The sequence below is a fragment of the Daphnia pulicaria genome, chromosome 1 (assembly GCF_021234035.1).
Source record: "Daphnia pulicaria isolate SC F1-1A chromosome 1, SC_F0-13Bv2, whole genome shotgun sequence".
Lineage (NCBI taxonomy): Eukaryota > Metazoa > Arthropoda > Branchiopoda > Diplostraca > Daphniidae > Daphnia > Daphnia pulicaria.
In genome coordinates this window covers 28,300,662-28,326,152 of record NC_060913.1, presented here as the reverse complement: position 1 = coordinate 28,326,152, position 25,491 = coordinate 28,300,662, and the positions used below count along the sequence as shown (strand labels likewise).

At 37.8% G+C, this 25,491-nt stretch overlaps 5 protein-coding genes and 3 long non-coding RNA genes across 9 annotated transcripts; 4 read left to right on the top strand and 4 right to left on the bottom strand.

Moving 5' to 3' along the window:
* Positions 1–136: 136 nt before the first annotated feature.
* LOC124320437 lies at positions 137–1,175 on the bottom strand. Its single transcript, XM_046783326.1, has 4 exons — positions 950–1,175; positions 684–878; positions 387–620; positions 137–299 (listed from the first exon to the last, which is right to left on the bottom strand). Exons 1-3 carry the CDS (start codon positions 1,019–1,021, stop codon positions 513–515), a joined length of 375 nt encoding a protein of 124 aa, XP_046639282.1. The 5' UTR covers positions 1,022–1,175; the 3' UTR covers positions 137–299; positions 387–512.
* A 2,079-nt stretch (positions 1,176–3,254) lies between these two features.
* On the bottom strand, positions 3,255–5,847 carry LOC124320511. 2 transcript variants are annotated; one of them, XR_006913957.1, is made up of 4 exons: positions 5,524–5,847; positions 4,983–5,055; positions 4,101–4,321; positions 3,255–3,360 (listed from the first exon to the last, which is right to left on the bottom strand). It is a non-coding gene; the product is annotated as an uncharacterized LOC124320511 (long non-coding RNA). The 2 variants fall into 2 exon arrangements; XR_006913963.1 differs by lacking the exon at positions 5,524–5,847 and having other exon boundaries at positions 4,929–4,999.
* A 2,475-nt stretch (positions 5,848–8,322) lies between these two features.
* LOC124320417 (beta-1,4-N-acetylgalactosaminyltransferase bre-4-like) lies at positions 8,323–9,075 on the top strand. The gene is made up of 2 exons (XM_046783305.1): positions 8,323–8,597; positions 8,666–9,075. The coding sequence occupies exons 1-2, from the start codon at positions 8,395–8,397 to the stop codon at positions 9,042–9,044; spliced, it is 582 nt and encodes a 193-aa protein (XP_046639261.1). The 5' UTR covers positions 8,323–8,394; the 3' UTR covers positions 9,045–9,075.
* A 2,095-nt stretch (positions 9,076–11,170) lies between these two features.
* On the bottom strand, positions 11,171–11,931 carry LOC124320501. Its single transcript, XR_006913946.1, has 4 exons — positions 11,810–11,931; positions 11,497–11,741; positions 11,319–11,435; positions 11,171–11,261 (listed from the first exon to the last, which is right to left on the bottom strand). It is a non-coding gene; the product is annotated as an uncharacterized LOC124320501 (long non-coding RNA).
* A 214-nt stretch (positions 11,932–12,145) lies between these two features.
* LOC124320527 lies at positions 12,146–23,908 on the top strand. The gene is made up of 3 exons (XR_006913974.1): positions 12,146–12,450; positions 20,913–20,915; positions 23,898–23,908. It is a non-coding gene; the product is annotated as an uncharacterized LOC124320527 (long non-coding RNA).
* On the top strand, positions 14,179–15,604 carry LOC124320375. The gene is made up of 5 exons (XM_046783244.1): positions 14,179–14,425; positions 14,493–14,706; positions 14,774–14,951; positions 15,015–15,151; positions 15,218–15,604. Exons 2-5 carry the CDS (start codon positions 14,551–14,553, stop codon positions 15,566–15,568), a joined length of 822 nt encoding a protein of 273 aa, XP_046639200.1. The 5' UTR covers positions 14,179–14,425; positions 14,493–14,550; the 3' UTR covers positions 15,569–15,604.
* Positions 20,931–21,907, top strand: LOC124320428 (beta-1,4-galactosyltransferase 4-like). Its single transcript, XM_046783315.1, has 3 exons — positions 20,931–21,077; positions 21,151–21,343; positions 21,414–21,907. Exons 1-3 carry the CDS (start codon positions 21,017–21,019, stop codon positions 21,583–21,585), a joined length of 426 nt encoding a protein of 141 aa, XP_046639271.1. The 5' UTR covers positions 20,931–21,016; the 3' UTR covers positions 21,586–21,907.
* On the bottom strand, positions 22,176–23,862 carry LOC124320344. Its single transcript, XM_046783193.1, has 5 exons — positions 23,357–23,862; positions 23,106–23,275; positions 22,866–23,025; positions 22,553–22,698; positions 22,176–22,468 (listed from the first exon to the last, which is right to left on the bottom strand). The coding sequence occupies exons 1-5, from the start codon at positions 23,739–23,741 to the stop codon at positions 22,271–22,273; spliced, it is 1,059 nt and encodes a 352-aa protein (XP_046639149.1). The 5' UTR covers positions 23,742–23,862; the 3' UTR covers positions 22,176–22,270.
* Positions 23,909–25,491: the final 1,583 nt, after the last annotated feature.

Genomic DNA, 25,491 nt, shown 5'->3' with positions numbered 1-25,491 from the left:
AAAGAAAATTTGTAACAACATTTTTAATGGGTGCTCAAAGTTTTATTGATCTAAAACCCTGCTAAAACCCTTTCGACTTTCCCTATACATTTTCTCCTAAGAGACCACACTATTATAATACAGTATTTGACTGCCAAGTTTTATTTCTCTCTATAAACATTGAAAGAATTTTGAATGTAGACAACTTCGCGGGTATAACAATTCGAAATCAGACCAGTTTTGATAAATTTGTTGCTCTCCATCAAACGAGTCAAGCTCGGTTCACCTTCGGTGACGTGATTCCACTCCGCAGTCACCGTCTAAACGCATCCGCAATTTAAAAAAAAAAACGTAAATGTAATTGACACAAAAAACAAACTGCTGACGTATCAGGTGACCACCTATACCTTCATGTTGACTTTGTGCCAAGGAATGTTTTTCAAGATATTATACTCAGCTCCTTCAACGTCAAGTCCAAAATAGTCGACGTCGGTTCTACCGATTGCAAGTAGAATGGAGTAAAGCGGGAAAAACTACATTTTGTAAATGCTTTCTGTGTCTTTCTGCTGGCTTTGCGGTTGTTTAACATCTTTCTCCTCGATAATGGCGCCAAACGTTTCGGCGGTACCACTGTAGACCACCTATATGTTCCCATGACATTAGCGAATAATTGGCTGCTGAACAAAACACGTTGAAGGACTTACTTCCATGGGAAACGGTTTTGTACTGAGACAAGCGGGCGAGGTGAACGCTTTGCGATTGCGAGATATAAGCTGAGTGAACGCTTTCTTGTCCGCTTCAATCAGCAATCCACTCCATTCGAGTGAGCGCTCCATGTACAAGGTGTTGGAAATAAATTCACCGTCGAATCCACCGCATTCGATGAAAAAACCATTAGTCTAATCGACAATTCAAAGACAAAAAAAAATAAGCTATAGACAACAACGTCTTATGTAGAATATTTGTTTACTTGATTGTGCAGGAGTCGCAAAATCTCTTTAGATTGCCCGTCGGAGGGATCGATCGTTTCAGAATGATTCATATTTTAGGGCACGTTTTTCGGTGCAGGTTGGCGCAGGTAACTCTCGCAAATCAAACGGATCACACAGGGATGATCCTGCTGTAGTTGTTTTGTGTTGGCGTACTCTAGAATCGTATAACGGCTGAATATAGTTTCAAAAAATCAATTCCCTGCTCTTGATTTATTAGTTACCTATGGTGCAATAAAACGGCGCTAACTATTTATCTGCTGGTTCTTTGGCCCAGTTTTCACCAAAAGTTTCTTCCATCAAATTGTACTTTGTCGCAGGAGTTGGAATCAGAATCGGTAATAGCAAAAGGAGGGTTCTGCATTTCGCCAAACATCAAAAATTCTTTTTCAAAGAGAGTTGCCATAAGAATGATAATAGTTCTTTCTTACTGTGCCTCTGCTGTAACAAAGCGCAAACATAAACACGGCGGAGAAGGCCAGAAAAAAAGAAGGGACAGCGGACATTCGATTATGCGAAACGCATCACGAAAGTTATAAGCTATTGTTTGTCTGGTGCTGACCAATTTTAGAATCAACTGAAATCTGAATCTCTTAATAGAAACAATTTGTTAGTTTCAACGGGCTACTAAAATCGCAACTAAAGTAATACAGAAATGTGTTGAGGTTTTCCAGCAACCGGGAGGGAAGTAGTGAAACATGCACTTTGCGACGAATAAGGAATAACTAAACTCACAATACTTTTCAGAGCTCGCCTAATCCTATACCTGGAAGAAAGTCGGATGCGAGACGGTTAAAGAACCAGTGGACTGCAACATGTCTGTGAACAACGCCCTCTGTAGGCCGCATGTGTAAATGATACAGCAAAGAATTATAACATGCAAGATGTAGACGTTATTACATAAATATGAACTCAGGTTGTTATAAGCACTCTTATTTCTGCAGATATTTATTTTACAACCTTCGACAACCTCATTTAATCAAGTCAAACTAAATCAAACCATTCAGTTGGTTTGACGAAATGAATGACTAATGATTATGAGATCGCAAGGAAAGTCAGCTGTTGCTTGTGGTGGGGAACGTTACCGAAGCTGAGAAAAAGCTTTGTTTGACATTGAAAACTTGAATGCATAATGTGAGAACCATTGCGCAACCATTTCTACTGGACCGACCAAATAAAAAAACACTTCAAAAATAGTTTACCGCCGAAAATAAAATAAAATGGTGGAGGGGTGGCTTTGTCTCAGCACCTGCTGTGGTTCCCACTGTTTTTACAAAAATAAAAAAACTAAAACTAAAATAAGCCGTTCGGTGGACAGGGGGCCATATTATATGATGCAAACATGATAATTTCACCAAACTGAAAAATAGCATATTTGTCGAATAACAGAACAGATTTTCACATTTACTATGTGGAATGCAGTTATCATCAGGCTTCCGCTTCCTCCATGTGCCAGATGTCGTCGAAAAGTGTGATATTTAAGGAATACTGCAGTCTGACTGATATGCATTCGAATTGGCCTTCTTTATTTAAGTACAACTTAATTTTCTCTGGGTGTCTCATAAGAATAAGACAAACAAAATTTCTTTAATTGTTTGATTAAGGATCTCGTTCTTGTTTTCGAAAATAGTCAAGCGGAGAAGGATTTGAATTAAACGACGAAATTCGATCTCATTTTGAGGAATTTCGCTTGACAAAAGGCCAATAAAATGAGCTGCATTCCGAACAAAAACAACAAAAGATTTCAACAAAGAATTGGAAATGCAATAGCCGAACTATTTTTGAAAGGCATTGAGCGTGAACAGTCAACAAGCGGAAAACAGATAGAGAATGACTATAGACAAAGAGAAAGATTTCATTACGCGATTTAATTTGCAGTTCAAGCTGAATGAATATCAATTCTCGAACTGACATGAAACTGCGGAAAACATTAGCAAAATCTTTTTGACTTAGATATACAAAATTTGATGTGCAAGCTTTCTCATTTCAGGAAGCGTCGCCGTTTACGAAATAATCAAATGATGAGCATTCAAAAGTCCCGAATCACTTCCGTAACAATAAAAAAAAGGAACATGATTTCGCTTGGAAAAACTTGCTTGCTTTCTAATGTTCAAACTGAAACCTTTCGACCAATGATCTGGAACCTGACTATACCTAAAATCGCTTTGAAACCACCACCGGCGCTACAAGGATCAACTGACAAGCACGACAGTTGGTATCACCTTTCGATTCCTCAATTTAAACACGCCGCCAAATGATCTTCTAACGAATGACTTCTAAGCTTACACACTATCGACAATTAAAATGACTGACCTTAAGGACTTAAGATGCGACGGTAGACGCTGCTCTCTTTCCACGGAAGCTTGGAGGGTTGTTTCAAATACTAAGGCACCTAAGGGAAAAAATAATTTGGAATATCAGAACAAAATGTAACATGGAAACTTCAAAAATTCAAATTAAAAAAAGTAAATTGATCTTCTACACGTTGAAATTAGGAATCTCAAAAATCTGTAAACTAAAACAAATAATCTACTCTAGATTGGTTTTAGTTCAAACTTCTCTTCATTATATACTATTTACCTATATCCTAATTAACAGTAACCGATTTACAGCTCATGTAATTTGGGTACATGATGTACCCAAAATAAATTTTTCGAATTCTTCATTTTAATTTTTAAAATTGCCTATGCAGTAATTACTACTGAATCAGTCAACTGCCTACACGTAGACATCTAGCGGCTGATGGCTCCAGTTTTTTTGGAAAACAAAACCAACCAAAACAAGAAACAATAAATGTAGCGACCACATTTCACATCGTACATTAGGCACCTAAAAATTCACAGCACCTCCAACGGGACCTTCCCTTATTTAAAACTTATAGAATCGAAGAGCTATTCTGCGACCATCAATAAATTGTTTTGCTGATGGATAATTAGCACAGTATTTGTTTTAACTTGAATTGGGGCGAGGATTTCCAATATTATAATCACGATGAGCAAGCATAGTTTAGCATAGTTAGAAGGAAAACAACCAACATTTACAACTTACAACACTCGTTACACCGCACAGTATAAACAAAAAAGTCAACCCACATACTACACGATTTTAATAACAAATGAAGTTCAGATTTACCTGAGCTGTGAAGTGATGGAACAAACCGCCAAACAGTTTGCGAAAAAAAAACAATGAATAGGAAGTCCTCGTGAATACCTTCACACTCGCATGAATGTACACGAGGACAAGGACGGGGAAGGATGAGAAAAGAAGATTCATCTGTGCGGTGTAGAATTAAGTGGTGAAATCCAGTCGTAATAGCTGCAGGTGAGTCAATTTATACAAACCGAATCTAGTTCCTAAAGCAAATAATAATCACTACATTAATTATAGGCAAAGTATGTTACATCAAATGTTAACTTAGAATGAAAACAAAAAAGTAGCGGTGTCGAGGCTGAACAAACAGAAACAAACTAAAGGAGATTCTACACAATTCTAAGATTGCATAACCAATGTCAAGAAATCATTAACCACTGGAAAAAGTAAGGACCCACAAACACAACTGCTGATTGGAGTGGAAACGTGGCATGGTTAATGTCTGCTGTAAATGGCCAGAAGTAGGATAACTGCAAAGATTTCTGTTTTCAGCAAATAAGCAGTTTTATAAACAAAGCATTAGTACTCTTCGACAAAAGCTTTAGGCCTACTTTCCAATGTTCTGTCACTAAATCTGTAATTTAAAAAAGCTTGTAACTTAAACCTTCACCAGATTCAAAATTTTTGCTCTTGAATTGTATGCTCTTGTTGAGAACACGCAACAAAATCATCAGCATCAGCAGCTGAATAAAAAATGTATCTAAACACAAGCTACGAAGAATGACCAACAAATCTACAACATTAACATCAAGATTTCATCAGAAGAGAATCAAGTGCTTTACTTGGGTTACAAATATTTAAAATATACACCTTAGAGGAACAAAATAGAATTGAATCAAGTCACTTTAAATGAAACATAGTTACGTTTTGGATTGCAAACATGATGATTATGAAGCGAATAGGTACGGTACGAACTACGTAGTGAAATGGTCCATTTCTGTAAAAAAAACAATATCAAGCTCACTAAATTTAAATCAAGCTCACTAAATTTAACTTTCTATTCGCATATAACTTTTATCGACATTGGTATTGGTATTGGTATTTTTTTAGGTGCCGTCTGCTTTATTCACAGACTGGTCTTCTAATCTAGATGACCTTACGCACCGGCGATAGTAGATTGCTATGGTTTTTTTTGTTCGATGGCGTGAGCAGTGTAAGTGTTGTATTGTGTGGAAGGAGCCCCAAGGAGGGGGATGGAAGTACCATCATTGTGTACGATTTTTACTAGCTAGTTCCCTGTGTAGGAAGAGATCTGTATTGTATGTGTAGTGGTAGTGCCCGGGTATGGGAGCAACTATGCTCACCAGGAGAGTCGAACTCAGGTCTCCGGTGCCCCCCGATCACCAAGCGACGCCTTATCCGACTCACCTACCCGCCCCCCCCCTTTAATCGACATAAAGGTTACCAGGAAATTCACAATGTCATCATCCGAGTTTCCATTCCAGCTAATTTCAACAAATAACGATCGACCATCGACGGAATGAGAAGCAGACGACTTTTCCATCATTTCATTCCCGTGAAAAAGAGCCACCTAGCGGAAAAAGGTTAAACTCTTCTGAGCGGGGGAAGTTATGTTCATTTGTGTGTCCAAAATCCATCAAAATCATAAAAAAATGTCTGTAATAAAAAAATTAAAGAGCTTAAAAACATAAACAAGAGCACTTCAAATGGAAGATAAGAATTCAAAGTATGACCTAGGGAACACCGGTAGCGTCGGGGAACTTATTTGTTTTTTGCCATATCTTGCGAAGCCTATGAACCTTGCATGTTTTTTTTTTAAACAAGTTTAAATAAATAATCCATATATAATAAAAGAACAAGCTTTTGTGGGAGGAGCTTATTCATGTGTCAACAATGTGTCAACACAGGCTCCTCCCCCAAAATGGAACATGCCCAAACATGCCCAACACCAGATGTCGTCGCCGTGATGACGCAATCTTCAACAACCAGCATCACCACCAGATGTCTCGCCGTGATGACGAAATCATCAAGTAAGGAACTTGGCAGATCTCCCACGATAAAATTTATTACGGGCAGATCGTGCTACAGAAAAGCGAATAATAAAACAGTCCGAATTTACGCTAGACAAAAGTTCCCCGGATTTGAACGGGGCTCAGGTTACTCGTTTCAACAAATAACGATCGACCATCGACGGAATGAGAAGCAGACGACTATTCCATCATTTCATTCCCGTGAAAAAGAGCCACCTAGCGGAAAAAGGTTAAACTCTTCTGAGCGGGGGAAGTTATGTTCATTTGTGTGTCCAAAATCCATCAAAATCATGAAAAAATGTCTGTAATAAAAAAATTAAAGAGCTTAAAAACATAAACAAGAGCTCTTCAAATGGAAGATAAGAATTCAAAGTATGACCTAGGGAACACCGGTAGCGTCGGGGAACTTATTTGTTTTTTGCCATATCTTGCGAAGCCTATGAACCTTGCATGTTTTTTTTTAAAACAAGTTTTATGCTAATTATCCTATTTTTGGTTAAAAACAATTAACTTAATTTAGACATATTTTGATACACCATCTCAGCACATAAAGTAAATGATTTATCAGCTTCTCACCAACGTTACCCAAGACGTTACCATTAGCACTATGACCTATGAGTTCCCTACAGAGTTATGGTTGTATTTTAACTGAAGTATTCATATTTGAAAACGTGAAAAAATTCAACTGCATCAACAAATGTTTCGTATCGCGTCAATCTTGTTTGTTTTTTATAGACTACATTTTCAAACGGAAAATATTTGAAAAATTCCTCAGCACAATCTCCAATCGGCTAATTTTAATGCCCCAGTCAAGTTGTGTGGTCGACAATTTTCAGGGCACGAAATATTAATAGTTTGCAATTTGTACTGCGACGAGCCGACAAACCAACCGTTTTGTCTCGGGGTCGGGATCGGCTGACTTCCCCGGAATTTTCCACAACGGTAACTGTCGTGTGCAACCTAACACGTATGAAGTATAGCCTAGTATTAACAAGCTCTTAAAGGTGAACGGTGAGCATTAAAAATCTACCATACTTTTGACAGCCATTGGTTGAAAGAAATTAATCAGCAATTCTTGGTCATATCCTTTTTTGTGCAAGTGATTTCTGTGGAACATTTTTTCTGCCGTAGACAAAATTGCAGTGCGTTCTTGGCTGATTTTTGTTCCCCAGAGACCTAACGATGTGAAGCCAAGAAAGTGTGAAGCTGTTTGTTAACACATATCCATATTAAAATTAACAGCTAAAGAGATAAAGTTTTAATTCAACAAATTATAATAGTTCAAATGTCTGATAATTGTATGAAACTCAAATCGAAATGTGTAGCGCACCCACCTCCGAGGAAAAACAAGTTATGATACGGATGGTCTCTCATAATGTGAAAGGTTTTGTTGCTGGCCAGCCACGAGTAATTATCACACTGTCCGAGTCCCTCGACATCAAAGTGTCCACCATGTCATCCAATAAAGGTAATTGCGGCCGGAATCGAATACATTAAATTAAACCTCAAATCAGGCGTTTCAAGACATTACAGAATGTGTAATTTAACATCATACCCAACGCCAAGTCATCTCAAAAATGTTTCCCAGCACTCGATTCCTGATGACTTGGGTCGCATTGCAGAGATCAATGTGGTCACGACTGTTCTTGGTTCCCGAATCGAGGACGTTGCTGAGCACTCGCCAACTTTCGACATTGTCGCTCTTCAGCTCGTGATAAATCCTCACCACCCATCCTAATATTGAATACGAATGATTATTTATGTATCGAGATGACTTATATTTCTTCATTGAAATGCATTATATCACGCACCTGGATATTTAATCGGGATTAGACCTATTACCTGTATTTCCTTTTTGGCACCGGCATCTTGCTGATTCTATTAACTTTTGATGTCCCCCACAATAATATAGAAACAAAAGAGTAGTCCCAGACTCCCAAACATGATCAGGTATTGGGTCAAGTTGTGGTTGTGGTTGAATCGAAAAAGCCTCCAAAACATGAGGCAACGTCGATTCAAATAAAACGACATGGAATCTTGACCAAAATTCATAACGATAAAACTTAATTTGATAGCCTAATATACGATTCAATAGTCTGTGCTGCTGTGTGCTCGCCATCACGTTTGCAGACCAACTGATTCCAAATTCTGTAGCAAACCAACATTGTCTTTTTCATGCTACATAGTACATAATGATAGATAATGTGATTTCTTTGAAATGTTTCACGACCTAGCACGTTTTGAAAAAATCTGATTTGGCGCGCTTTTAAAATTCAAATGCGCTTATGAGCAGCAGGTACGCCGTTCAATCGAGGAATGCTAATGAACATTGGTTTCAACGAAGCTCAGTTGCAGGAAACATTTCAATGTTTCATCTTTCACGATGTCGATTTCCTATACCGGAAGACGACAGCAATCCCTACACCTGTCCGGAAGACGGAAGGCCTCGTCAAATGTCATTTTCCATCGATTACTGGGACAATTACAAGTGCGGAATTAAATTCTCCAATTGAAATTAAATTATACGATTGACGATTTGTTAAAAAAAATTTTCAGGCCGACACCTAGAAACCATTTCGGAGGTGTGTCCGCATTATCTACAGCTGATTTCCAAAGAATCAACGGCTATTCAAATTATTTCTGGGGTTGGGGCGGAGAAGATGATCAGCTGAATCAGCGTGTCAAATTCAATAATCTGACGGTTGTGAGGGCCTTCGACGAGCAGCCGTTGCTGGTCCATAAAGCCCGCTACAAGACGCAGTCCCACCAAAAGGCCCAGCTCAATCCAGACCGGAAACAGGTTCTCGCTGAAGGCAACATCCGGTTCAAAACCGACGGGCTCTTCGATCTGAAATATCAGCGACTCAATTTTCAATTCAAACCTCTTTACTCTCACATTCTCGTGGATATCCAGCCACGCCCAATCAACTCTTAAATTTTCGTATAACGTTGGGAGATCCTTGGGTCCTCAGTGTCAAGTTTGTCATCCAAGATTTGAACGACCGAGAGTAAGAAACTGTCGTCCTCTTTGTCTTGCTAGCTTGCAAGGTCAAGTTCAAATTCCTGTTCTCGAATTTTATAAATAGATAATTCAAACCCGCAGTTTTTTACCCTCTTTTTCTATAAATACACTCATCAACGGCCACTATCACACACATAAATGGCGGTAGACGGTACTAAATCTCTGGTACGTATATAAATAGCATTGAAGTCGATTCGTTTTAAAAAACAAGGAGAGAAAATGTGTCCAATTCTTATTGCACAAAAGTCGGACATTACATTCAGGTTTTCAGGGAATGATGAAATTTTTCTCCGACTATGGAACAAAGTAAATTATTTGCGCAATTCCCATTATATCCCCCCAACCCCATATACCTGGTTGGAAGAATGACACCGAAGGAAATTAAAAATACCCATAGTATCAGCATCACGAGGCACCAAGGTTAACGAGGGATGTTGGGGCATTGCTCCTCCAAAAGAAATCTCTCAGAGAATCTCTTTACACTCACATTTTGGTGGATATCCAGCCGGGCTCAATCAAAGTCTTGAATTTTTTTTATAACGTTGGCAATTTATAAACGAATCATTAAGTGTATATTATATGTCTCATTTTCTGATATTTGTTCTTTGCCGTTGGGGGTGACCAATATGACTTCCGGTTTGAACACAACAGCGCAGCGCAGTCATAGCTATTCCTTTATGGCACTGCGGCGTCGTTTTCAGTCACGGAGAGCTAGAGTTCTATTGTCTTCTAAGAGTATAATAATTATTCGAAAAAAAATATTTACGGTGGTCGTAAACTTAAAACTTCGGCGGCTGTCTGAGTGATTGCGCAATCTGCTGGCGCCAGGTTATACTACCACTACAATAATAATAATACGCAATCCGACGAAAGAATGCGAAAGAATGTTCCGTAAAGACATTTGAATGTATATACCTTTTATGATTCTACATCCAAGGCCAAAAAGGTAAAAACAAGGAAGACAAGTGAATTTAAAAAAATGAAGAAGAACACCTTAGAAGGGAATGCAAATGGGGACGAGATATAACATAGTCTAAAACATTGATCGATCGAAAATGTCACCACCAAAGGGAAAACCGAAAAACGCGCAGCAGATTCGATTTGGTTAATACACTACTGTATAGCTAGTCTAATACATTTTGCGCTAGCAAGATGTGATAGATTTGCATTTATGGTAAAGCGTTGTTGTTGGGCGGTGGTTCGAATGTCAAGTGATATCAATCTAGATAGGAGCGGGAATCCTCGGTATTCTCTTTCTACTTTTCGGCAACAACATAAAAGAATTAAATGAATTTTCAAATTTTTTTTCTAGGCTCTGAGATGAGAGCTCACCTCGTTAGCCTAGGGCAATAAAGGGGTTGAGAGTGGCGAAAGGAAAGAGATGAAGCTCCACCCCCAAGATCGAAATGGACGAAAAAGACGCTAGTTTTCGCCAAAAACCTTAAAATTAGAATAATTAAATCAGACAAACGGGAGATAACACCTCTTTCATTGTTATGCATAGCATAAATCAATACCTCCTCTAAACAATAATGAAAACGGCTTGATGATTCTACATCCAAAAAGGAGTCGCCACGCCTTTTGTGACTTGCGTTAAAAACTAGACGAAAAGAGTGACCGGAAATCTTACTTGGATCTGGCAGGGGAATGCGATGGTAATAACTAACAAATGTAACCCATTTGATCCAACTTGGATAGAATAATTAAACGGTCGTTATTCAAAGGAAAACTATTCGCAGGAGCAGCTCAGTTAATAGAGGAATATCAAATAAAATCTCTTTACTGGGTCTCAACAAAGAAAGAGACACAAACAAGAACTATAAGTCTACACAGAAGACTTTATAAAATTACAGTCCTTACTAAAACACCGCATACTAATCAAGCCCCTCTGTGGCACCTTCGAGATTTTAATAAGTCTCTTTTCGTTTTTATTCTGTTTATTCTAGTTCGTAATAGTGTGTGATAGCAGATATGTTCATAATCATAGGCCTCAAGTAGTACTGAAAATTTCAATTAATAAAACAATACAATTTGCAACTAATTATTTGGGAAAAAGTTTTATTACCCAGAATACGTACGTTCACGAATGGCTTAGCCAAAAAAAGGATTGGGAAGACTACGGGCTTGTGTCTACAAAAACAAAAAATATATGAAACAGGTTTTTCTCCATAGCTAAATTAAAGTTACTCGATAGACAATGAACCCCTGGTGGTGTGGATTTACAAGGTGTCTTCCACATATCCCCCCTCTCTTCTAAGGAAAACTACTTCAAAAGAAGTATTTGTCAATAACTGACTCAAGTACCTGAAATATGATTAAAAAATGAAAATATGGTCTGCTTCACAGGATGTTGATTGAAACTGACGTTATCCTCCACAAGTGAACAGTGGATATGAAGAGATGAACCAGAGATTGAAAGGATGTTGATGTGCTTTTCGTTAATCCTGTTGTTCTTGATATTGACTTTTTGCCCATAGCACTGCAAAGAAAGCAAAGTTGGGATTAATGGTTCGCATGAGCAAACGACAAATTGCTTGGTCTCCAAAATCAAGAAGCGGAGGATCAAACATGAAACAACAGACTTCCATGACTATCTGTTATTAAATTGCTCTGTAAACAAATAAAAGCAGGCCAATAAAAACATTTTCTTGAATTCTGGGAATTATTTGATAAATCACCTGTTACTCTTAGGAGACAAAATCTTTTCTTAGATAGGGAGATGAAATCTTTTCTTAAATTGGGAGACGTTACATGTTATAGCTACACAACACAACATTATATTCTGCCTGACGTTACACAAGCAGACGGGCTATAAAATTCTGTCGTCTGCTAGTAGATCTAGCTAAACTCAATCAGGGTGTCTTTTTTTTTACAAATATCTCGCGAATAAGGAAAATAGTGTCTCCAATTTTGACATATGTTGAAAAGGGAAAGCTGATCTTTAATTTAACACAATATTCATCCCCTAAAAGTGTGGAATGATATCTGCCATTTGTTTTAGAAGTTTTCCCTTTTTTCCCTGTTTTTGCTCCCAATCTCCCCATTAATTTCTTTAACACTTAAAAAATTAGTCGGTTAAGATGTAAAAAGTCATTCTACGTTGAATGAGATAGGTCGCTTCATGATCGGTGGATCACGAGAGCGTGAAAGTATAAAAAAACCGTTTTCGTCTCCCCCGCCCAATTCCCCAGGGACCTCTCAGGGTTAACACTATTTGGAGCGCTGTCGGAACTTTTGTTTCTTCAAATCTCTCACCCTTAAAAGGCGGTAAGCCTTCGGCTTTTTAAAATAAGAATTTTAAAAATCTCTCAGGGATAACGTTATATGATGGTCAAAAACGAATGTGTACAACCACATTGATTTTTCGAACGTTTGTTTATCTAATTTTTGTTCGAAGAAATTCATCTTAAATTTTAGATTCGCTTAACGTTTATAGCATGTACGTATACAACAATCAATATCAGCACCTAAAATGAACATAAATTTTAGGAACGGATTTGAAGGTGAAATCTAGAAAGTAGATATTTCACATTTGTAATAAACATCTTACGTTAATAGAACATTAAACGCCGAACATATATATAATCCGTAAAATCGTATATTCATGTAACGTGCGGGATCGCATGTAATATAGGAAAATTATGCTTCTATTTTGAATGTTGGGCGAATGTTCATATAACCTTCCCATTTGTACAAAGGTGTATGTGATTCTACCCTCTTGGCGCCATAAATGTTTATTAGGAACAAATAGCTCAATGGTAGAGCAGCGGCCTTGTAAGCCAAAGGTCTGTGGTTCGATTCCGTTGATATAACGCTTCGGAAGCATGGTATCAGCCGTGAGGAGATTGGATATAATATATCAATGAATGTGTATGTTTTTTGTATGTTCTATGAACATACCAAAGGTATTCAGAAGAGAACTATAATAGTATATGACTTAATTGACATTGAATGCGCGGCAATAGGGAATCAAAAATGAACATTATATTCATATACCATTTGAACATCCACATACTTTTTTGAATCTCACATTTACATACAATGAACGTCGACGTTTTAGTACTCTCTAAGAAATATGTCGGTAAAAAAGTTCGAGTTTATTTCTCGGTACATTTTTACCTAAATATTTGTCGGTTTTTCAGCATTTTCACCGCCTAAATCCCTACACTCACGCTTTTGAAAGACCAACACTTAAATACCGACAATTCAAATCGGGATTCATTTTGAGGGGGAAAAAATCCTGAAAAGCTTTATCAGAAGTGTGACGCGCGAAGCGAAGAAAAACCAAAATTGTGAAAGAAAATGGGCCCATGCGTCACCTTTCTTGTTTGAAATACGAATTACGGAATGGGTTTTTTAAGCGATTAAGCCACGTTGTTTGTAACTTCAAAAATATAAGCAAGACCTTAACAACAAGAAATCAATATACCGCCCTTGCTCACTCTATAATTGGTGATAACATACGAGACGAGTTTCACTTTTTTTGTCAGCCAAAACAAACTTTGTTAAAATCTGTTGAATCTTTTGAAACCGTAGCACAAAAACTAAATTTACCTTTGACGACGACTGTTGGAATTTGTAAACACATTAATCGTTTTGGCGTAACTTATTCAACCGGAAACATTGTCGTTGTCAGTAAAGAGAATTTTGAACTACAGTTTGGTGAAATAAAAGCTGTCATCTGCTGTAATAATTTAAGGTGCGTTCTGTTGGTGGCAAAATTAGATACTGTGGGTTTTAATTCACACTTACATGTATTTCAAGTGAATAGACCAATTACTACTAAATATATATGCATGGATTTCACGGAACTTTTTGATTACCACCCTTGTGACCTTCATTACAGCATTTCTGATGGAAATTTCTATGTAAGATTAAAATATCAACTCATTTCAAATCCGTCTTTTAAAGACTAAATGTCGCTGTAAGTAAATTGTCACAATAGTCTGAACACCCGCGAAACCATTTTGCGTTTTCTACAAAAAAAAAAATATTTCCCTTTTTGTAAGTCTTATCTTCTAGCGAAGGATTTTTGTTACGGGTTACGGGGGAGTGATTTTTTACTTTCCCTTTCAGCGGAGAAAAATTATTCCTTTGTTCTCCTCAAATTCTCAAATTCTCCTCCTCTTCTCCATTTTTCCCACAAATCATTTTGCTTCCGTGTGCGACTGTTGTGTTTTAACAGTTAAAGTGAATTATATTTTTGTGAAGACTGAACCAAAGTGAAAACAATTAAAAGAATGCGTCTATGTCAACAAGAATAAAGGGGCCGTAGTTCGAAGTTATACGAAAAGGTGAATTTGTTTTTTAACACATATAGCTAAAATATTTTCAATCGTAAATATTTTTGTTTGTTAACAGAAACAGAATAGAATCGGATGAAGAAATTGACATCAGCTTGACGGAAAAAGAAATATTTATGCGGGAAAATCAAGTGACGGCGGATAATAAGGAAAGAATGGTTCAATTTCATCGCGACACCATAGAAACCCGCCGAAAGTGGATTGCCGATAAAAAGCCTACAGTAACTGATATTATGAAGCGATTCCCGAGGTTTACATCTACAAAGGATGCGGTATGAATCGCTGTTTTTATTACTATAATGACAAGTTTGATCATATTAATTTTTCTGTTTCACTTAGATTGACTGTGACCTTAAATCTGCCGACGGATGGGAAACTGCTCTGTTTACGGAGAGGTGGAAAAAAATAGAAAAGTCCTTGGCCATCGAAATTTTGAAAAAACATGGAGTATTTCTGGAGCCTAGTGAATTTACGACGGATATAGTTAAATCTTATGAAGACCCCTTGTGTGATTTCAGTATGCATATAACTATTCTATTTTGTTTTAACGTTAAAATTTATTTTTATATTTTAATGTTAGATACAGCCAACGAGAGAACTCTCTTGATTTTTCTATCGCTCCCAGTGCTTTTTCCACCGCGCCTGTCTAGGGCCTTCAAAGGCAATACGATCCCTAATGTCACCATGCTTTCTAAAAAACTTGTTCGGCGGTTTCCAGTAAGTCTACTATTGAAAATTTGTAATAATAACTTAATCATTGTGTTTTTTTTGTGTGTTCATTAGAATGGCACTAACTTAGCTGAAGCACTACAACAAGCTGAATCCGACGGCATGATTCAGCCTGGATTAATTGTAATTGGCGATCGTCGTTACATCAAGGCTGATCTCATCCCAATCAAAATTTCTACCTCATCTGCAGCTGAATCAATTTCAATTTTATTCGCTGTTTATCACATATTCAACCTTAGTTTCCCTGAACACCTGAATTTAGTGTACAATTTTTTGCAAAATATGGTGAATTTTGTTGAAAAAGAGACTTCACAGCCCCCAAACAAGAAAAAGAAATCGTCATCAAAGTCCCTAGTAGTCAACGAATTTTCGATGAAAATTCTTAATCAGTTGTCTAATCGATAACAAATTGTTTTGTGTGACTCGATATGACTTCCGAAATTCTGAATAAAAAAAGGTTTTTCTATAAAATCATTTGAACTGTTTCATTACGTTATTAACATAATATTTTGGTATTTCATATTAAAATTATATGACTGAAATGAAAAGAAAATATAGGCAATAGGGAGGGGAAATTTTTTCTGTTATATTTGCATATTTTGCAATTTAATTGTATTAAACTAATGTTATGCTATAGCAATAAAATTGATGGCTTAATTATGATATCATAACATTTATACATCCAGACAGTCCTTGAAAACAGCAGACTAGAGGAAGAGAAAAATCAGACGGATGGACCTTGGGAATAATGGGGGTGGATTTCTTTTAAATGCAGACGGGAAAAACCGACAATCAAAATGGGGATTGACAAATGAAACCGATAATAGCAATAGGCTCATTTCCCTATATTATTATCGGTAAAAAATTCCCGATATTAAAGTCTGGACGTTGATTACCGAGTTATATCTCGGTAAAAATACCGACAAATTTCTTAGAGAGTAGGGGTCATTGACTCAATCATTAAAAGGACAGTGTATAGTTGAAAGCTCGTATTACTTCGATTTCAACAACATAAACAAAAGCTGTTTGCTGGACATTCCAAAGTTGATGTGAATGCATAAATATTGTTTGCTATTGTATAATTACGTATCTGTTGTTGTCGTGTGTGCAATATTCATGGGATAATTTCGATGCACATGTACGTCGTCCTCAAAAATTCGACTCTCAGTTATCGGTTTTCCCTGTCTGTCATGAGAATTGACAACAACAGGTGACTAATAATAACCAAAACCAATAATTAGAATTCTGTCTATACGGCGGTAAATTCTATATATCTTTTCTCCTTCCGGTGATTTTACTGGACGTCAACTCATTGACGATGTATATTTTCAATGGCAAGCATTGCTTTCCCATTTCGTCGCAGTTCTCACGAAATTGACAACACACAACATCCGTCCCCCAAGTTCACGAAATAGCCACCCATTCCATCAAGCTTATAGACAACTGCAGTTTTAACATTTTTCTTTCAACATTTTCTCTGCCGCAATAGCAAGAAAGATTTCAATAAAAAGAAAATCTTGAGTCGTAAAATCTGATCATCAATCAAATCAATTTTAAAGACACGCATATTAAAGCCAAGACTCATTACCGGCTAACACTTTTCTCTCGGAGAAAGTATATATATAGTCAAAGAAAGCTTTACCGCGCTCAATTCCAGAAAAAAAATATACTTCTAAGGGGATACTATTTTTCTTAAAGCAAGGTCACCAACATTTATCAATTGGGCAAGTTAATTTTTCTCAATTCCAAATTGTTTCAAGTGCATCTTTTCTAAAATGTCAATGCGTTCTAACTGAACCCAGCACTTGAAAACACTTGGAATGTCCAGCAGGAAGAACAGAGATATTGTCACTCTTCTATATCGCTCACGGCACATTATCTACCCGCCTGTACTTGCTCGGGGGTTTGCCTGGAAATAACCTGCGACGTTTCGCTGCAGTATCCGTACGCGATCGTCGCAACACTGACGCACGATCTGCTAACTAGTTAATCATTCTTTGTTTTCTTACTCTTAATTCTACTAGACCTACATGGAATATAACAAAAGACCTGGACTATTTCAAATCTAGACGTTGTTTTTCGTTGGCTCTCTTTTCTAAACATTGTGTCCATTCAGAATAATCAACCGTGGAGAATGTCGAAGAAAATCTTCACTACCATTGCTTTGGCACTGCTCCCCTTGGTTTTGTTGATGTGGCTGTCATCTTATCAATCGTCATCTAGTCCCCAGCTGATAACTGCGCCTACTTCTGCCTACAGTCAATTAGTTACAACAACCAGCACTTCTTCGACTAGCGCCATCGACGGACACCCGGAAGCTGAATCCATGTCAGCCGAGGAGATCTTCCGCTATTTGCACTGGACCAACAGCACGTCGTAACAATTCGCTGTCGATTTCGGTTTCACGGTATACGGTGCTGCAGGCCTATTTGCACCGGACGGCCACAAAGCTGTCTGTCTCGACAAATCCATCGCTCCCGTCTACAATAATTGTCTCGTCTACTCGTTTGGCATCAACAATGTGTGTGAGTCAAAACCTACGCACTTTTTTCTATTTCTTGAAATATTTGGCTGACAATAACTTGAAAAATGTGGACAGGGTCGTTCGATGAATCCATGGAAAAGTTCGGATGCCAAGTCTATTCTTTCGATCCATCTATGGGAGTGAAAGATTACAATCGGACTGAGAAAATCCATTTCTACAACATCGGCCTGTCCGGAGTGGATGGATTGCATCCCACCAAAGGATGGAACATGAAAACGGCCTGGTCCATCTATGACATGTTGGCGAATAGTCATGGGTCCTCAACGGTAATCGATTTTCTGAAAATGGATATCGAGTTATCCGAATGGGAAGCTATTCCTCAAATGTTACGAAGCGGTTTCCTTAGCGACAAGGTCAAACAACTGGCTGTCGAGATTCACTTTGATGCTGGCGAATAAAACGTTTACGGGCAACAGTCTCACGTCAACTGGTTTACGTTATTTCCACGGGAGTTAATAGTCATGGCCGAGCCAAGCAAGATAGGGGAGAGTGGGGCGATCTGGCGTTCGGGTCGGATGGCTCAATTGATTTCTTGATGGGTTAGAATTGCAATAAGATATTTAAAAAATCAGGAGATGTAGATGTTAGTAATTCGCATCTTAAAACCAAATTTCATGGCAGTACGACAAACGGTTGAGGAATGAAAAATGAAATAAATTTTTCGTCTTAAAATTGGGTCGTCCTACCTTGACTTTTGAATCAAATATCGGCTTTCCCGATTTCTTGAAAATTATAAAAAAATATGGAAAATATTCTACGTTATCTCCTCTTTAATCCTGTTTAGTTTGTTTTATATTTACAATAGTTTAAATAAGATATATTCAATAATATACCAAGACACCTTTGTTGGGGGCGCATCGGCCACACAGCATCGGGGCTTTTTGGCTTACATAAAATTGCTTATGATAGCATTAAAATTATTTTTGGTCAACTTTTTTCGTGTTTTTAGTCAACTACCATACATATTCAAGCTTTTTTATTGATATTTCATTGGTGGGTTGCATTATTGGGTTATTTTATTTAAATTTTGAGTTTCTAATGTCAGTCAACAGTTTTTCCGTAAGAAATACAGGGGCCGAGACACCCCGGCGGTGTGAGCAAGTGACCCCGTATCAGGGGCGGGTTTGCTCTTTTTTTTTTTAGATCGGTAATAAGCTAGTCTTAATTTTTTTAGATCGGATTGAAAAATCATCATTTAAAGCAGGAAGGATTCTCTTTCTTTTAAGATTTGGTGGATCTAAATACGTTGGAAAATAAGGGAATGGGAGCTAAGAGAAAAAAAAGTTAGCCAGTCGCCCCACTCTCCCCTACTAATATAAGCAATGCAAACGGAGGGCGGAGTTTTGCGTATGGCATATCCACTTCAACACTATATGACTTACAGGTTATTCCAAGAGCATTTTGAAACACGTTTTGACATTGGTCGAAACTCGAAAACTGCAACTTTGAATCTGCACTAATGAAATCTGTTGGCAGTCCATGTCAACAAACATTTCTACGCATTCCTACTGTCAAAAAATGATGAACGCTGTTTTAGTCTGAGAAAACTCATTTTCGTCAAAATGACACTAATACATTTTTCTATATAGCTTTAAAATATTGACAAAGCAGTTTAACTTATGTTGCCGACTCACATTGGATTACTATAGATTATTTAATATTTGAATAAAAAAACGACAACAATTCAGATATTTCTCAAATAAAATGTCTCTTAGGTAAATGTAAATGTGAGACTCATCTACGCCACAAGGAACGAAGAACATGCTTTCATGTTCACGTGAAACACACACCGAAGGCTATACAATACGTTATTTCTACAATTAGGCCTACGGTAATCATTTGTGAACACGCATTCAAAGGAATGTTCATTTTCGTTTTTATGGATAGAAAAGAAATGGAATACAAGTCAATAGTTTCAATATATAGCCATGTAGGTATAGTTTGGAAGTTTCCTCAATAGGGTAAAATGGGGGAAGAGTCGACTTTTTTTGTTGTTGTCGTGGGAACGTTGACGAAACTGAAAAGCAAGACATTGAAAATAAAGGAATGATTCGTGAGAGCGTTATTTTGCAAGAGTTTAAGGTCCACGCAAAGTAATGAATAAATAACTTCTAGTACAGTAAAAAAAAGAACAAGAACCACCGAGAATAAGAAAAATGGTTATGACTCGGCATCTGTTGTTGGTTCTCATTATTTTACGCAACAGACAAAAAAAATAAAGCAAAAACACTAAATAAGCCGTATGAGCTGGCGACATTCAGAAAATTGCACAGAATCGTTTTCGAACAAGAAGAGATTTCCCCCTGAACATTTGCTGAAATGAAATATAGCTGATTGCTGGCTTTGGCTTCGTCCACTTGCCAGATGTCGACAAGCGATGCAAAATATCCAGCAATTGAAATGAATTCAACTTGAGTCGGCATAAAAACAACGAGCATAAAAAAGACCGAAGGGAGGACGAGGAGGGACCGTGATGAGTAGGTGATGTGTGCTGAAAAGACATTCTATTGGCTAGTGGAGTCACGTGAGTATTTAAAAAAGGAAAAAAGAATCTTGCCACTGTTATTTCAATCGCAAATGTACTATCTGCTCTTAGTTTGCCTATACCTCTGCTTTAAACACTACGTGCCTACAATACTAAAAAGTCGTAGCATTAATCTACATGGTCGCCAAAAGCTTACATCTTGCATGTATATAGTACTATGATGAAGTGTCAACATGTTGCCCAGATGCAAATGCTTTTACTTCATTAGCTCGACCGTCATCCGTGTTTTAGTTTCAGGCCTTTTAATAATATCAGTTTTGCGTTATTTGTACTTCTTTTACTCTGCGTCAAAAAATTGTATTCATCCTTGTTTTTTTTTACTCTGATAGACAAAACAATACAAGTTCTAACCCTCGGATTAATGAAAGTTGTGAATAAATATCACCGCCATGTCCTAAAAAGATCCCAACCGAATTTGGTAAGAGTTAAATTTTCTCCGAATTGTCTCTGAATTATTTCCATATCAAATGCATACCATTACTAACGGTTAACAAAAGCTTATAATTGAAGAAGAGACTCAACAGATTTTTTAAAATAGTTTTTGATTAAAATTGTATGCGCAGTCGAATGGAGGAACTTCTCGTTGGAGACATCGACCGCCATCCTTAAAGAAGACGAAGACGCTGTTCAATTCAAGATGAGAAAATCGGGAATCAAAGTCGGTGGGAGGTACAAACCAGTCGAGTGTCTATCGCAGCATAAAGTGGCTGTCGTCGTTCGAGTGCGGAATCGAACGGATCATTTGACCGTTTTCTTGCGGTTCATGCACCCGTTTTTACAACGTCAGCAACTCAACTACATAATCATCGTCGTCGAACAATCTGGTTTGCTTTTTCTAAAAAAATATTTAACCAATCCGATTGCTCAATTGAAAATATATTTTTATTTTGCACAAAGAAAAATCGCCATTCAACCGGGGGATGCTAATGAATATCGGCTTCAAAGAGGCCCAGTTGCTACAAGAGAATTTCCAATGTTTCATCTTTCACGACGTTGACCTTCTGCCAGAATACGACGGCAATCCTTACACCTGCCCAGAAGACGGAAAGCCTCGACAGATGGCCTTTTCCGTTGATTCATGGAACTACAAGTCGGTTACTGCAGTGTGGTGAAATATAATTCAATTCAAGATTTAAATCATTTCTTCCTCATATTTTCAGACCCACATCCGCAAACCATTTCGGAGGTGTGACCGCATTATCGACCAATGATTTTCAAAGTGTCAACGGATTTTCAAATTCATTTTGGGGTTGGGGTGGCGAGGACGATCAATTGTATCAACGCGTCAAGCGGCGTCAAGTCACAAAACCTGAACGTGACGAGAGCTTTTGATGAACAGCCATCCCTTATTCATCTAGCCCGTTACAAGACGCTGTCCCACAAAAAAGCCTCACCCAATCCTGACAGGATGCAAGTAATCAAAGAAGGTCCCAGCCGATTTAAAACTGATGGACTGGTCGAACTGAGATATAAGAGACTTTATTTACAATTTAAACCTCTTTACACTCATGTTCTTGTCGATATTCAACCGCATAACATTACAAACATTACTAATTAGCACTTACAATTTTTTATCAGGATCAACAATTTCATGCATTGTGATGTAAATGAAAATTCAATAAATTATGTAATTTGGAACGTATAGACCCAACACAGATTATTGTTTTATTTATATCAAATGTTTTTTTTTTGTTTTGTTTTCACTCGACCAAATTCTTAGCCCGCTAAATTCCGAATTCGTTTTTTATGCTTTTCTATAACAAGTAGGCCTAACGCCTTTAAATGCTTTTGTAGTATTATACTACAGAATTATTCATCATTTGGTTTCATTTAAAATTTATAATATGGTATTAACCCTATATTAAGTTATTCAATAGTTAGACACGATAGTACTTGATGTGAATAATAAGGAAAAAAGTGAACGAAAAATTCAACCAGCCGCAATTTTATATCAGATCCAATCGTCACCATCATTCCAACATTCCAGAATTTTTTAAAAAATGGACACAAACAATTTTTAGCACAAACTCCAATCGGCAAGTGCTAATGGACCGGTCAGGTTGTGCGGTCGGCAATTCTCAGGACATGGAACACTTAGAACTGGCTGAATCGGTGGGGAGTGCTGCGCCGCACCGATGAACCAACCGTTTTGTCTCGGGGTCGGATACGGTTGGGAGCCCTTGAACTTTTCACAGCAGTAACTGTCATGGGCGACCTAATACGATATTGATGTGTTATACTTATTATGAATATTACATATACAGTATTAAAGACGACGCTAGTTAGAGGATCAGTTTACCATGCTATTGACAGCCATCGATTGATAGAATCTATTCAGCAATTTCTGGTCGTATCCTTTTTGGTGCGAATGATTTTCGTGGAACATCTTTTCGGCTATGGCAACGATTGCAGCGCGGTCCTTGCTGAGTTTTACTCCCCAACAACCTTTTCCCCAATTAATATTCAAAGAAATTTATAGCTACCAACGTATAGGCCTACTTAACTGCATAGCTTAATGGGTTATTAGGCCTATTATTATTTTTTAAAATTTAGTAAATGGTTAAGCATTGAACTAAATATCCAATGAAATAATACGGGTATATCTCACTCACATCCAACAAAAAACGAACAGTGATGTGGATTGTCTCTCATAAGATGAAAGGTTTTGTTGCTGGCCAGCCACTCAGCCACGGCGTCTTGTTCACGAGTAATTATGATACTGTCCGAGTCCCTCGACATCAAGGTGTCCACCATGTCATCCAGCATTGGCATCTGCGCGCCGGAATCGAGTAAAAAAAAGTAATCGCAAGTCGTGATGATCAGATTACATCAAGCCAATAATGTGTGAATACCCATCGCCAAGTCATCTCGAAAATATCACCCAACTTTCGATTAATGATGACTTGCGTCGCGTTGCAAATATCAATGTAGTCACGATTTTTGAAATCTAAGATCTCGTTGAAGACTTTCCAACTCTCCACGTCGTCGCTCGTCAGCTCGAGATATATCCTCACCACCCAGCCTTTTGCAAATGAAAAGGCCCCATCAAAATGACTTATTTCTTATATATTATTTAGTAGCTGATATGTTATCAATCACGCACCTGGATATTTGATCGGAATCGTCTTGAGAGTTTCACTAAACGATTTCAAGTACAAGTTGTAAAATTTTGGCTCAGAGAAATTTCTCCCGTACATGGAATAGCCGATGACATTTTGGTTTGGACCTCTGCGATCAGCTGCCGCACTGCAAGTTGATCTAAACGATGTTGCAGCAGATGCTGCTGAATCTCCTGTTGTTGTAGTAGGACTAGATTGCTTATCAATAGGCTCATGATTGATCCATTCATCAATGGCATCTGCCATTGATGATTTCATTAGTTGGTGGTGCCCATCAAAATAATAGAAACTAAAAAATAATACCAGGCTCCCAAAAATGATCAGGTATTGTGTCAAGGTGTGGTTTAATCGAAAACATCTTGCAAACATGACGCAACACCGACTCAAGTGATCGAGACGACACAGGATATGGAATTGACAATAAACAATTTGAGTTCAACAGTGGGATTTGTGTTAGACTGAAATGTTGTGTATTTGCGCTCGACACTAAGCTTGCGGACCAACTGATTCCCAATTCCTAATAAGCCTACTATATACGTATGATGCAGCGACCAAGGAAATAGGTTTCAAACACACTGGTGGGCGGGTGGAGACAAAAATACAAAAATGTTGCAATTTCCCACGTGCAAAAGGTACAGCAGTCCGTCTGGATGTGTTCAGTGCAAAGCTCAAAAATTATTATTTTAAAAATTTTCAAGGTATTATATACAATACAACAGATATACAATCTCTTCCGTTTGTTCTTCTGTTTTGAAATAAATCGCGTGATTGCTTGTAAAAGATAAAATAAAATAAAACCCACATTGTTTTATCCCGAAACGCTTATTATGAAAAGGAATTAACATTATTAAAGATTACAGCAGATTACTTTCTGATGTGAATGTATAAGAAGGCCTAAAAATACTACCCACATTAAATTAGGCTAGTCAGTCAAGAACTGAATCACGTACTATGTGACGCTCGTAAAAATCCAGTCAGTAACATGTACCTGCAGTTTACTACCAGATCCCAGCACATCACTTGCTTCGGCCTCAACCGGCCTCAACATCTGGCAAATGGTAGCGGAAGTCGTTTTTATTTCTTTACATTCCAAAGTAGGCTATATTTGCATGTATTCGGCCGTCGCAAAGTCATTTACTGTTCGGTGATCCTGATGAGTTTCCTGTTAGTTCAATGGCAATTTTACTCGGGAAACCAAATCAAATTCTCGTCAAATTAAATATAGTCAAATAGAGTCAATTCAAGCGACCGGAACATCATCAAATCAACGACCACCAAGAATACGTCAATAGGCCTTCTGGCAACAGCACCATAATCTTCACGTCGGCTGTGAGTCGGAGCACTGCGAATTAAACCAGACCATCAACTTGTTTCTGTTGCTGTTATCAACTTTGAGAGTTATTGGGTTTCGTCTTAGCGCATCTTGGCTCATGATTTCAGAGTCCCTTTTGAACCGTAAAGCGCCGTAGCCTACGGTCGAGCGTCGTAAATGTCTGAATCCCGCCGGTACGTCATTGTCCATAGTTGTAAAAGTGTCGCCGAGAAAAGCACGGCAGATGGCGCAGTCCGGGAAGAGTTCCGATGTTGAAGAAAATGAATCGCTTATGAGGTGAGCGGTAAGTCGGCAAATCGTTTTCGGAATAATCCCCGGCGTGAATGATGACTCCGTCGCTTCAGTAAACTGCGGTCGCTAGTTGCGATGCAGTTATTGACTTTTCAGCCAGCTTTGATGAAAGGTTCCTGTCCGACGCAGAATCCCATGTCAGAATGATACTTGTTCCAGTAGAGAATGATTTTGGGCCTGTTGCTTTTCGCTTGCTGAATTGTTTCCTGGGCGAATCTCTACATACATTTCAATGAAAGAAAACGAATATGTCTAAATAGAATTATTATTATCGATTATTATAACGACATTATTAGAGCGACATAGCGCTATCGAAACATGTTTGGTTATTTAATAATGGAAATTTGAAACGCGTTCATTTCACCCACTAGTAGGGGAAAGTTGTACTAGTTGTCGCTTTTTTTGTTTTTGAGCCCCCACTTCTGTATTTCTTTATATTTTTTATCCCCACTAGGCTTAAAAAAGGAGGAAAAAATGTGCGCATTAAAAGATGCG